We start from the raw sequence: 13,713 nt of genomic DNA, 5'->3' as shown, positions 1-13,713 counted from the left end.
TTGTGTGTGTGTGTGTGTGTGTGTGTGTGTGTGTGTGTGTGTGTGTGTGTGTGTGTGTGTGTGTGTGTGTGTGTGAGTGTGTGTGTGTGTGTGTGTCAAAACAGCATTGAGGGTTTAATGGCTTAGGCCCTTTGTGACCCAGTCAGGTTTTAGACACGGATACTGAAAAAAGATTAAAACACCAACACACACCAACACACACAAACACACACATGATGTTAATTCGGGGTGATCTGACTCAATTAGGTTTAATAGAACGTGCGTATGTTTGTAGAGTGTAGTTTTTTGGTTCAATAGCATTTTATTGGCCAAATTAAATACTGACAATTTGAAAAACTGTGAAATCAACCCTTTAAGAATTTTAGAAAGCAAAAATACATTTTATCACAAGGTTGTTGTGAAGTCCCTGTTTGACAAAACTAGTAAATGTGTAAAAGATGGTTTATCATAAGGTAAATAGAAGTGTACAGTATTGCTACTGTTACTAGATAACACATCATTTAATTATGGCTCAGTCATGCCTTTCTGCAACTCATTAAATGTATGAGGACAAACTTGCAGGTGCAATATGTCGCAAAATATATCATAATAACAATATATTGATGTCATAATAATGAGTCAAAATCATATTTATCCTTTGTGGAATATGTTTAGCCAATGACCTGACTTACTGTGTGTGTGTGTGTTGAGATTTGTTTGTTATGTACAAATAAAACCTAAACCTCTCTCTGGCCATATATCTCTTGCAATGAACATTTGTCATCACTTCTGGCATGAACACTACCTCCACATGGCCAGAGGAGGGCGCTGCTTCCCTGAGCCTTCAGGTGGGATTTGGGGTCAGTAAACAATCGTTCATTTTTCCACACACAGACCAGGTGCACCAGCTCTCCATGAGCTGCAGGCTTCTTGGCTTTGATCTCAGTGGACACTTCGTAGTGCTTTGAGCTGTACATTGATCGGTTCAAATGGCTCTCTGCACATAAACTAGTTAGGATCTGCTTTTGACTGATATTGATGTATATAAATGTAACGTAGAGGTGTGTGTGTGCTCCTCACCTTGCTGGCTTTCAGCACGTTGATCTGTTCTCCGTTCACCGTGTCTTTGTTCTTCTCCAGGAAACCTTCACATTGGTACTCCACCTGCTCGACAACAAGAGAGCAGTTGGTGTTATAATACCTGTGAGGACATTTCACTGGGATTTATCCAGGTCCATTTTTTTCTGATGAGACATTGAGTTTAATAGTGGTGCAACAGTACAATAAGCCCACGGTTTGATATGTTTTGCAGTTTTTGGGCCACAGATCTGGTTTTGGTTTGGTTTGTTTTGCACATAAGGGAGAAGAAAAACATAACAATAAGCAATGTATTTGACCTCCAAAATATAGAAATAGATTGATTGATAATGATAACTCTATATTACATGAAGCAATAACACTGATTTTATACATGAAAGGCGGGGTTCTTAATGGTCAAGTCGGCTTATGTTCAGATCATTTTCATCAAATAATGCAATATTTTGGTTTGGAGGTCATTGAGCGCCTCCGTTTTTACAGTTCTGTTTTGCATCTCTACTGTTTACCTTCTCTATCTGGTATTTTTTAAATTCCTAATCACATTCCTGCAGATCTTAAGAAATAATCTGACCCAAATAAATGTGTATTCACTGTCCTGATGTTTAGGATACATTTATAAAGGTAAATGTTTATATCTATTTGTTCCATGTTGAATTGAGGTGGCCAGTGACCGCTCCAAAGCAAAGAGTAAAACCTTCACAGTAGCTCAAGTATGGACATGAACTCCTGATGCAAGTGGCTTTAAAAATATATCAACAGTAATCATTTCAAATGTTTGGTCAGAAATATCTCCAAGGAGCCCAATTTAATGTCAGGGGACCTTATGGGAGAGCCTGCATTAGTCTCAACCCAGTTTATCTGTAACCCAATAGTGATGATCTTAAAACAGACATTAAAAATAACACAGCGTCATAGTCATACCTCCCCTCATTACAGGATATGAAACACTAAAGTGGATTACACTAGTTTAACACGCACACTCTAAACGTTTCACTGCAGTACTGTTTTTTTTGTGTGAAAACAATGATAATAAAAAAAGTAATCTGTCCTCCAGCTATGCTAAAAATAACTCCAGCACTGCAGCAGCAACTGCAGCCAATAAGTGTTTTCTGCTGAGCTACAAAGTCACCCGCCATTAATCCAGCTTAATAAGGAACCAAATTTGAATACAAAACTTTCAAAACAATGAATCTAACTCCTCTTATACTATGACAAACACTATGCAGACATGAAGCATGAAGCAAACACAGTCAAGCCCACCTTGTCAGCAAAATGTTGAATAATGAAAGCGCGGTTGGACATGCGCGGCTTCTCGAAGAGGGAGCAGGTCTTTAGGTGGGTGTTGTAGAGTTTCTGAGCCCAAGAATCATCCGAACCTTTGGGCATCTGGTTATAAAAAGGGAAACAGAAGGTGGAACGTATCAGTAAGAAAATATGTATGTAACCATATGCTTATAAATACACTGCAAGACAAAGAACTGAAACTATCAAGTAGATTAACATATAGCAGAGTTATTAGATTGCATTACTAATCTCAGAAGTGGTTTTTTTCTGGTTACACAGTGCATGAGAACAACATCTTTCTGATATTTCTTTGCAAAGAAGTCAAACCAAATGTTAATTTTGTGTTTGTGTTTCCCTGCAATTATGTTAGCAATGTGGACCACCTCAAATGTCAACAGCTTGTAAAATAACCTTGCAGCGGTAAAGAGCCACGGAGAGATTAGTCAGCATTGTTAGTGAACAGGTAAAGATATGAGCACTGCCTTTACTCCACACTGGCTGCAACCTGAATATTAACTCAGATAACCCTCATATTTTATATACATTCAACCAAAGCTCCACCCAACATTACTATGAGTTGTGTGTAGCGTCTTCAACAAAATAAAAACATGCACTCCATCCATTCAGTGTCTTTGTGTACGCTAGAAAGTTGTCATTGTTTGTATACTGGGTTTCTGCAGGTGAACTCTGATGTGAACTATTAAGCGTAGGTGTGTTGGGAGACTCGGGTCAAGTGTGTGGTGGGAGGCACCGATAGGTCGACTGTAAAAAAATGAATAATGTAAAGCAGAATGTGGGTGTGATCTGGTGGAAGGTTCTCACTGAGAGGTTCAAACACAACCCACATGCTTCTGCTCAATATGCAGCACGGACTCACTGTACTTTTTGTTTACATGTATGAGAAAGTTTTTATTCCACAAACAGTATTCATAAGTCAACATAAGTCTTATGTAAGTGTATATTCTAAGCTTTGGTGCCAATGCAGACACTATTAAAAGACAGATTAAAGATTAGAAGATTTATGATTAAAAAAACACTAAATGTAATATACATTTTATTTTTTTTAATATTATTTAGTCAACAAAAAAAAAACGTACCTTGCACTCCTCGTCCAACAGGTCCAGGATGCCCATCTTGGCCTCTATGAGGTTGATGCAGGGCTGATTGTCGTAGAAGTCAATCAGAGTCCAGGGGATCTGCTCCCTCATGTACTCCTCCTGCTCCAGCTTGAACACATGCTGCACACATACAGACACAGACAAGTGGGGATTAAGCTGTGTACTTGCATCAAACCAAAAAAATATATATATTTCATGAGTAAATAAAAAAATGTGCAATCCATCAGGTAAAACTCATGCTGCCCACCATGTTGAACTGTTGCTGGAGTTTCTCGTTGGCGTAGTTGATACAAAACTGCTCAAAGCTGTTGATCTCAAATGTTTCAAACCTTGAGAGGAAGAACAGAGGAGTCAAACTGCTGGTACACTGCAATCTACTTTACTACTATATTTAGCCATGGTGTACACTGTGATGTCTCTTAACTAGTGGGTGTTATTTAAAACATTTGCTAGTCACCCCAAACAGACTAACAGGCTAATGCACGGACGTACCCGTAGATGTCGAGGACCCCGATGAAGGAGTGCTGTTTGATATTGGTGATTAGGGCTTTGTTAACATGCTCAACAATCCAGTTGAAGAGCTTGGCGTAGATGTGTTTTGACAGCGCGTCACGGGCGTTGGTGGCCTGCAGGCGGGGCAGGGTCTTGATATACGTCTCTGTGGCCGTCTTCAGCTTCCTGTGGCACAGCCACTGAGACATGTCCTGGTAGGTCACGCCCACCAACTCGCAGAACGCCGTCAGGTGGTGATTGTTGGGCTGCAGGGAAAAGATGAGATCTTAATCATAACCAGGAAATACCCACCAAGATGTCAGGATTTCATCATCCTCGGCTCTAACTGGCCCAACATGTTTGTTTTTAGATTCTGTCTAATACGGGCCATCACATAACCACAGATATACAGTTTAAGATTTCAAGCCATCTGTTTCAGTTTGTCTCACTGACAATCCTAATGTCAGTGTCAATATTATCCTCACAGGAATGACGCTGCTGTCTGAGTCTCTGTCCTTTATCTCCACGTTTCCCAGATGAAGAATAGCAGCCAAAACCTGGAACAAGCCCATCTGATTGGACTCATTAATACCTGCAGGGGAAAACACACACAGACACACACACAAATTCACACAAAGAGCTGGAAAAGTATGGCTTCAAAGTATTTTCTTCTACTTATACAATACTTTAACCCAGTTAACAGAGGTATATCCAGCAGTCGTGTGAGTTCTCTTAAAGATATATTAGACGACCGGGTTTCATTGTGTACATTTTACAGACATACTTGGATGAGTGTTTATTTTTCTATGTGAGGACGAGCCTGTTACCGAGCAATGTGAAGGCATTGCGAGTGGTGGACAGCTCCTTGGTGTCGTCCACTCCGACGATAACGGGGCTGCGGCCCTGCCTGGTGTACAAGAAGTCGTTTGCACTGCCTGAGCGAAGAGACAGAGAGAGTGAATAAATTAAGAAAACATGCAGTATGTGCAGTTTTACCTCGTGCAACGTGGGTACAAATGTGCCATCACAGCATCCTCCTTTTCCGCAGAGCATTGGAAACCAACATGTACCTGATTTAATAAATGGAAGTTTATTCAAGAAAACATTTTGTATCTGATATAGCTAGGAGGAGCTAAAAATTAAAATACATATATTGTGCCATTAGTGCACCATCAACAACCCTTCTGTGTAAAAATTACGTTAGCTCAACTTTCCCACAATCAGTTTCTCTATGCACACTTTACACTGAACTAAAGCACGGCCTGTTTCCTGGCAACGAGGGGCACTGACACGACTGTGACAACCACCCCATTTATTGAGCCAGGAAGTCAGCAGGAGAGGAAAAGACAGCAGCTGTGTGTGTGTGTGTGTGTGTGTGTGTGTATGTGACTGTGTGGGTGACTGTGTGGCTGTAAGTGCCAGTGCCAACAGTGTGTGTGTGTGTGTGTGTTTTCTGTGTGTGTTTGTGTGTGTTTCATGACTTGGATGAGCAGGTGCAGGTCCACAGTGGGAGAGCTCTGAGTGCCTGTTCAACCACAGAGTCAATGTGTTTGATAAGTCTATACTGCTATACAATCTGTTATCTGTCAGCGCGCTTCAGACATTTAACTGCGGCCTATTAAGACTTTTTTCAGAGATGTAGAGGGAGGAGAGCCACTGCAGCTAAACACATTGCTCTTCCAATCAGTTGCTATGTCTTCACTGCCGATTCTGAATTAAACAAGAAAATAAGATGTTCCTTCCAGCTGTTCCTTCTGACTTCTAGCTACTGTTTTTTGCCATTGCTTATGGAGTGAATGTAGAGTTTGGACCAGTGGTTGACTCTGCAGCTCTGTGTGTGTGTTTTGATGCATGCACACGTGTATGACACTTACTCAGCTTCAGCGCCTTGTACTCAGGCAGATGGGAAGATGCACAGAGCTGATAGAAGATGTGATAATTCCTTTCCTCGTCAGCCTGAAGCAAAGCATGAAGATCATATAATGTGAGGGAAATGCTGAATGCACGCCTATATAGCATTTTTATTAAAATACATCACATGAATGTCATGGATCTACAAATTCTAGGCTTTTTTCAACATACATTCATGCAGGGAAAATCACATGTCTGTGTTTATGTATAATCATCTTTTTTTGTTGCAATTTATCAGTTTGACAGTTTAACATCTGGAAGCTCCACTGGAACATTTCGTGATTTAGTGCCTTGCTCTGGGCATGTCAACAGGTATTATTAAGTCAGATAAGGATATTACATGTTCATTTGTTACACTCGAATTCCCTAAGATGAGGAAGTAATACCTGATAAAGTAATAATAGTAAATGGGCATAAATAATAAACAACATTAACAACTGCATACAGACAGAATTATTGAGTAACAAATTCATTTTTAGTGAAAATAAATAACTAAAATTATAAACGGATGTCAGCAGCGTGCTGGAAAGCTGTAAACTGTTACCTGTGCCTTACAATGGTGCTTCTGTTACTAGAATTCAAACACGCACACACCCATAAACGGGTGGCACCGGAGACAATCGTGAGAAATGTGAGGATAGTGATCACCTTTTCCTCCAACATCCTCATTCCCCAACAGTGCTGCAAAGACAGCAGTGTGTGTGTGTGTGTGTGTGTGTGTGTGTGTGTGTGTGTGTGTGTGTGTGTGTGTGTGTGTGTGTGTGTGTGTGTGTGTGTGTGTGTGCGTGTGTGTGCAGAGTTAAAATATGTTTCTTTATCCAGAGACTGCCCTACTGGCTCCACCGGTGAGCAAACACACCCGCTGAATATACAATGAAGCTACATAAGAAAAAAAAGTAAGTAAATTCCATCAAGATAGAACTTGGACACACCGAGATATATAAAAGTTATAACATTGTGAAATGACAACGAGAGTGAAAAATCTTCAGGAGGAGTTAGACATCAAAAGGGCAAAAATTAAATAATTATTTAAATAAGAAGAATGTTTCTGACACGAGAGAGAGAGAGAGAGAGAGAGAGAGAGAGAGAAAGAGGGGGGGGAGGGAGGGGGAGTGCTTTGCTGTCACCCGGTGTGACGGACTGTAAACTTTGTTTCCTCCTACTTGTCTTTGTGGAGAAGGAAGTTATTGCCGCATTCTTATGCTGCTCTAAAGGACACCAGGGCCAGACAGACAGTTAATGTTGGTCGAGTCTAACTGATGAAAAGACCGCGGTGTGTGTATGTGTAGCTGTGTGTGTCCGGTTTACTGCACTTCTCCATGCTTGTGAGGACATCAAGTACCTTTAATATTGAAAAGTGAACAGCATTTATGCCTTTATTTAATAATAATAGTAGAGGCAGAGTCAAAGAGTGCTGGGAGAATGAGGGGTGTGTGAGATGCAACAAAAGGTCCCCGGATGGAATCGAACCAGGGATGTTGCTCTTATATGATATGTGTCTTAACTACTAGGCCACTGTGTGCCCCCTAACATTGATGACATAGCTGGCTTGTCAGACACTTTCCCATAGTGAGACATCTGACTCACACTAGTCAGAGAAGAGGGTTTACTCAAGTGTCTTTTCCCACATGTCATCTGCTTGTTGTCCCGCCAATAGCGCTCTATATTTCACCATATGACCCGAGGCTCACTATTTGCTGTTTTGTGAATGCATGCATGTGTGCGTGGGGCGTGTGCAGCAACACAAGGGTCATGTGTAAGCCACTGGATGCCAATTAACTGCTGAGTCATGGTCCCAGTGTGCTTGTAGCTGTGTGAGCTGTGTCTGCCTTTTTAATGTAACGTTTCGAATTTGAGGGTGGAGTGCCGAACAACACCATAATGTAAATGTAATTTAAATATACAGTAATTTAAAGGTAGTTTTACTGTAATGTTTGAAGCTGTTTTTCTGTTTAAAGATAAATAAGATTCCAGATGGGCTTTTTGCAGTAATGGTTCAAACTAGGTAGTAAGCCATAACTGAATGTGTTACATTCTGGCTATAGTGTTTCTGCTGACAGGCATTGAGTAATCATCTAGCAAAGTAACCCTCAAATGTCAAGGAAACAAGCTGAAGTAGACAGCCATTTCTTCAGAGCGTAAGGTCAGCATAAGAACTGTGTGTAACAATGAAAGACACGTTCAGGAGCATGCTCAAGGACCCTTCAGCAAGAACGAAATTTACTATCCGGACCTCGTTTATGCCGACTGAAAGACACAATAAGGCCACAGTGACTTTGAAAAGATCTGACACAAAAGTGGTTACTGCATGAACGAAATCCTAAAAAATTACATAATGTAAAAGAATTTTGAATTGTACAAAGGTTAACTATGTGCAGGGAGCTGTGATGGTTGAGGCAGAGGTAACAGACTGTTATAATTTAAGGTATGAGCGCAAGTCCTTGAAATATCAAACAAAACATCTCGTGTGTGCGTTCATGTGCTCACCTGAAACACCACTCGTGATTTCTCTAGCAGATATGTTCTCATGTTGGCGCCGATGATACGGTAGCGGGTGTCGAAGCCGATCTCGATGTATTTCCCAAAGCGACTGCTGTTGTCATTTCGGGTGGTCTTTGCATTTCCGATGGCCTGAGAGACAGAAAGAGATCCAAATGCTAAAACACTGGCAACATATTGAGGTGACAGTATTTCAATTTAGATAGAGCAGTTTTTGTGGCAGTACATTTTAAATTTTAACACAACAACAGAGCGAAAGCAATTTTTAAAGTGGTTACTGGTACTTGAATGCTGAAACACTAGTATACAAGTATAAAGAGGCGACAAAGTAAACTATCATCACAGTGTTTTTGGGGCTAATATGGATCTTGAGCATTTTGGGATATACTCTTCTTCGCTTTCTTGCCGTGGGTTTGATCTGCAGATTGATCCCACTCTCATGTCTGTGTGGTAAATATGAAGCTAACGCCAGCAGCTGGTTAGCTTAGCTTAGCACAAAGGCTGGAAACAAAGGGAAACAGCTAGCCTGGTTCTTAAAAGTTCTATACAAATGCGGTCAAACTAGTGTGCCAGAGCCTCATACTGCGTCTTACAACCTGAAATAACATTAAGATTATGTGTAGTTTAATGGACTTCTGTCCTTCCACAGACAAGAGTTAGATATGTTGATGGACATTTCCTGTTGAGCAAATACACATCCGAAAATAAAATTTCCTAAAGTCAGCGGCCATAGTTCTATAAACAAGATTGATCAATGACCCTATGAGGAATATTCAAGGAGCCGACTTGAACTCAGTTAAATTGCGTGAGAGCAGTGAGGGTTCCTGCTGAGTTAAGGCCAAACAAACAGTCTTTCACTGCAGACAAGGAGTCTTTCAGCAGGTATTTCAATCTCTGCCTGCATCAGCCAAACACATATGAACACCTCGCACAAACACTCTCACGCACACACGGGTCTTGTAATATCGGAAAAAGCTGATGCAACCATCTACTCTGCGTGACATCAGCTTGTCTCTGATTGGCTCGAAGTGAAAGTGGCGACCGCGGAGGACGAGAGTGATGTGAGTAGAGCGGTTGGAAAGGACAGACAGGGTGGGGGATGTCAGGAGGTGGAGGAGGGGAGGAAGGGAGGGAGGGAGAGCAGCATATGGGCACAGGGGAGCTCTCCAACCCCTCCTGTCCTCATGACTCTAGAGGATGAAATACAAAACACACACACACACACACACACACACACACACACACACACACACACACACACACACACACACACACACACACACACACACACACACACACACACACACACACACACACACACATTAAACGGATAAGACTAGCGTTATCACATTGGAGAGCAGCTTGAGGCCAGTAAGACACAGTGTGGTGGAGAAACCGAAGGGAAGGGAGTAAGTAAATGCCAGTAGAGCAGAGCGAGATAAGAGAGGAAGAAGGGCAAACATGATGACATTCAGCCCATATCATCCATTCATCATCTAAGCTCGTAAATTACTGTGGAGTAATTCGGCGAAGGAAACAAACGTCTACACACAAACTGCTGGGAGAAATGACGCAGAGCTTTTTCCAGTTATTCAGACCCACAAGACATTTCATGTTCAGGTTGTACAAAGTTGAATCAAGTGATTAAAAAAAAAAAAAAAAAATCGAAGAGCAAGCCTAGATGCTGATTTTGAATCTAATGATTAAAAAAAGAAGCTCACTAAAGCTTTTAAATATGTAAAAAAATATTAAAAAGCAATCAGCCACTTAAAAAACTGCACTTAAATCTTTTTAAATCTGCTTTCAACCTGTGATGCTAGTTATGCATGTTTTTCATGTTGTTGTTTTGTTTATTACTGTTATACTGCTATGTGCCTTGTTTCCATTGTTATTGTTTGCCTCTGATTACCTTTTAAAGCGCTATAGAAATAAAATGTATTATTATTATTATTGTCATTATTCTGTGTTTCTTTGAGTGTCAGTCTCCTTTAAGATACAACTGAAAATGATCCACGGTCTCATTCAACACAGGGCCTCCTGTCCTCACCTCCATGATGGGGTTGGAAGCCAAGACTTTCTGCTCTACGTTGGCCTCGCTGGTGGTGCCGCTGACCGTAGCAAAGTATCTCATGGCGTATTTGGCCGACACCGTCTTTCCTGCTCCGGACTCCCCGCTCACAATGATCGACTGGTTCCTCTCGTCCCTGACGGATCAAAAGAAATAAACAACGTAAGGAAACTGTATATAGCATGTGTTAGTGTCCTTGTGTTGGGTGTTTTTTGGAGTTACTACAGTCATTGTTGGCTAAAGGTTAAGGGCGATGACGATGATGTGTACCGATCGTTGGAGGTTCAACAATTAAGAGTGAGACACAAACAATGCCCGAGTCAGGACTTGGGCAGATAGAAAGTGTCAGATGATATCATCAACAAATATTTTAATGCCTGCAGCCAGAGCAGGTGTTAGCACACCTTATTAATCCCCTCTTCCCTCTGCATGCTTTAATATATCAGCAAGCTGCCCTCCAAATTCTCCAAAGAACTTAGCTAAAATCCTGAGGCAGCACTGCCTCGTCCTACTGAGACACTTCTGTTCGAAATAAAGCCCCAGCTGCTGGTAGGTAGGCTGGCTCGGTTATAATCCGTTTCTTTCTTGCGTTTGGCATTTTTCCATCTATTGCATCTCTAACCCTTTGAGAAGTTTGGATATATGCTTGAATTTCTTCTCTCAGACCTTCTTTTTTTTGGGGGGGGGTTTCTAGAGTTTTAGATTAGTCATGGGCCGCTGCCTATTCGGAGACAGTATTTTGAACTGGGCTACTGTTTCATAACCACTTGAGCCAAGTGTTTACCAGTGGCGTCAAACTGTATGCCATGCACTCCCTGACTCCCACTGGCTGGAACCCAGTTCAAATGATTCCTCTCAGTATAGATAATATTACCAATTGCGAATATATTTAAATAAATATATATATAAATATATATATATATTTTAATAAGTATGAATATATATATATATTTAGATAAATATATATATAAATATATATATTTAGATAATATATATTTAGATAAATATATATATTTAAATAAATAAATATATATATATTTTAAATAACAATATATATTTTATATATATATGTCTCCTTAGATCGCTGAAGGAGGCTGTGCTGGATATTCCCAGGATTCAGCTGGTGACAAAAAGGTGACCTGGGCTTTGCAGTAAAAGCTCCCAGACTTCGGAACATTATGTTCACTGAGATTCGACGGGCTGCATCTGAGTGCCTAAAGTGCCGAAATCACTCTGGACATACTGAGAGGGCGACTGCTTACTACAGCCAGCCTCAACTAAAACGGCCCTGCATTTATGAAGGAAGGGAGGAATGAAGGAGAGAGATCTGACTGCTGATTAAACTTGGTATATACAGTACTGTTAGTATACATGTGTATGTCGGTGTGTTCATGACAAAAAGGAGAGAGCTGCTGGTTGAGAGAAGCAGTATTAAAGGACCAAGCAAAAGAGAAAGAGAGACGGTGAGACCACCATGAGCCTATTTCTGGCTCAGCTTTGACCTACAAACCCAGAAGAGAGAGGGAGGGCTGAGCAACAAGGAGACCAGAACCGATAGTTCTCAGGTAACACACACACACACACACACACACACACACACACAAACCTGGCCATCTGTTTGTAAGCCTCCTCTGCCACAGCGAAGATATGTGGGTCCATGTCTCCCATGTTCTGACCGCTGTACGCATTGATGATGTCCGAGCCGTAGATTGGCAGCGTCTCATACGGGTTGATGGCCACCAGAACGATTCCTAAAGACACAGAGGGGAAATGATGAGTTTAGTTATGCTCTGCCTGCAGCTAAACCGGACCGCATCAAACAAGGGAACAACTGAGGAGCTGTCTTTCCAAACTGAGGTGGTAGGAATCTTATCATATACAGAATTTACTGCATAGTGTTCATTTACAAAATGGATGGTGTTGAATCCCAAACTGTTCTCCATAACTTAAATCGAGTTAAGTTATCTTGCATTACTCCAGAAAATTGATTTTATAACATGTGCATATGGCTGATATACAATGAGTCACATTTTCTTAATTTTGTATTTGTTGCAAAAACAAAACTCAAATAAATTTAGTGCAAGATTTGCTGCATACAATACTTACACTATACAATAGTACTGAATATAATATGATAGGATATGATTTGTCTACAGCTAGGGACAGGTTTGATCAATAAATGTAAACACAATAAACAATGCTTGACTTATATTACAGATGCAATAGAGGTTACTGAAGGTCACAGACATCAAGGCAGTGCTTAACTCATAAACTCTAACACTGTGCACTTTGAAACATTATTCAGCTGATAATCAGGCCATAATAAGTTCAAAAAGATGAACAGGGTTTGTATTGTTTTCACTGAATGCGCTTTTAACAAAATAAACATCAATGACATTCTCATCTATTCACTGTTGCGAAAATGTTAATTCTACGGATTGTAAAATGATTTCATGTTGTTTGATCACACAGTTGTGTAGCAGACATATGACTTAACTCGCTTTCACCACATGATGATCCCCTCCTAACTCAAAGCTTTGAAAGTTAAACTTTATTCACCTACCACAGTAAGTGTAGATGAGCTTGGAGTCCATGAAGCGGACCTTGAGGTTGTGCAGCACGGCCGGCTCGTGGAGGTAGCTGAGTGCTGTGAGGTCATTCTCGCCCACCAGGATGTCAGGGTTTCGCAGGTAAGGCAGGTTCTTAGTTTTGGGGTCCAGTTTGTGCTCAATGTTCTGAAGATGAACAGGAAAACGGAGCAAAACAGGAGAGTTAAAACAGATTATGTAATCAGAAAAGCACATTAGAAAACTGTGAATCCATACATTAAAAGTATGAATTAGTTTTTAAAGGCCAATTTAAAAAACAATCTTTGAGTCTATTACACACTGAACAAGCTGGATAACTGTTGAATTGAACGTCTAGGTCAAAGTAATAACACCTAAATAAACAAATAAATCTGGAACTGAATGTTGATCTGACCATAATATAAAACTAGGAGAGCATTTTTTTTTTTTTTTTGAAAGAGAAAAGTAAAGTTAAAGGTTTCTCACTGCGACATCAGTCAGACTATATGAAATGCTTTACTTCTGTCAGCTAATATTGCATACACTGTTTTCAATTAACCAGTTTTTTTTTTTTTTATCCTGAAATGTGATTTGGTAGATCATATTGTTGGAATACCTTCTACTTATTTATAATGGCCGATGCGCTGATCCGTGGCTTATGAATGACCAGGATTACTTCTGTTGCGCTCCAGTTACA

General features: G+C 40.6%; 1 protein-coding gene across 2 annotated transcripts in view; it reads right to left on the bottom strand.

Moving 5' to 3' along the window:
• myo5aa (myosin VAa) overlaps positions 1–13,713 on the bottom strand; it is a 52,557-nt gene that overhangs the window by 23,327 nt on the left and 15,517 nt on the right. For both annotated transcript variants that reach the window (XM_054620744.1, XM_054620751.1), the window contains exons 3-14: positions 13,013–13,184; positions 12,056–12,200; positions 10,429–10,585; positions 8,370–8,513; positions 5,846–5,927; positions 4,799–4,906; positions 4,457–4,563; positions 3,972–4,237; positions 3,727–3,808; positions 3,459–3,599; positions 2,338–2,463; positions 1,060–1,143 (exon numbers count right to left, since the gene is read on the bottom strand). In XM_054620744.1, coding sequence (XP_054476719.1) covers positions 1,060–1,143; positions 2,338–2,463; positions 3,459–3,599; positions 3,727–3,808; positions 3,972–4,237; positions 4,457–4,563; positions 4,799–4,906; positions 5,846–5,927; positions 8,370–8,513; positions 10,429–10,585; positions 12,056–12,200; positions 13,013–13,184 — 1,614 coding nt within the window. The remainder of the gene's footprint in view (positions 1–1,059; positions 1,144–2,337; positions 2,464–3,458; positions 3,600–3,726; positions 3,809–3,971; positions 4,238–4,456; positions 4,564–4,798; positions 4,907–5,845; positions 5,928–8,369; positions 8,514–10,428; positions 10,586–12,055; positions 12,201–13,012; positions 13,185–13,713) is intronic.

This window comes from Anoplopoma fimbria, chromosome 2 (genome assembly GCF_027596085.1).
Source record: "Anoplopoma fimbria isolate UVic2021 breed Golden Eagle Sablefish chromosome 2, Afim_UVic_2022, whole genome shotgun sequence".
NCBI lineage: Eukaryota > Metazoa > Chordata > Actinopteri > Perciformes > Anoplopomatidae > Anoplopoma > Anoplopoma fimbria.
Note: the sequence above shows the minus strand (reverse complement) of the source record. Positions and strands in the feature narration are given on the sequence as shown.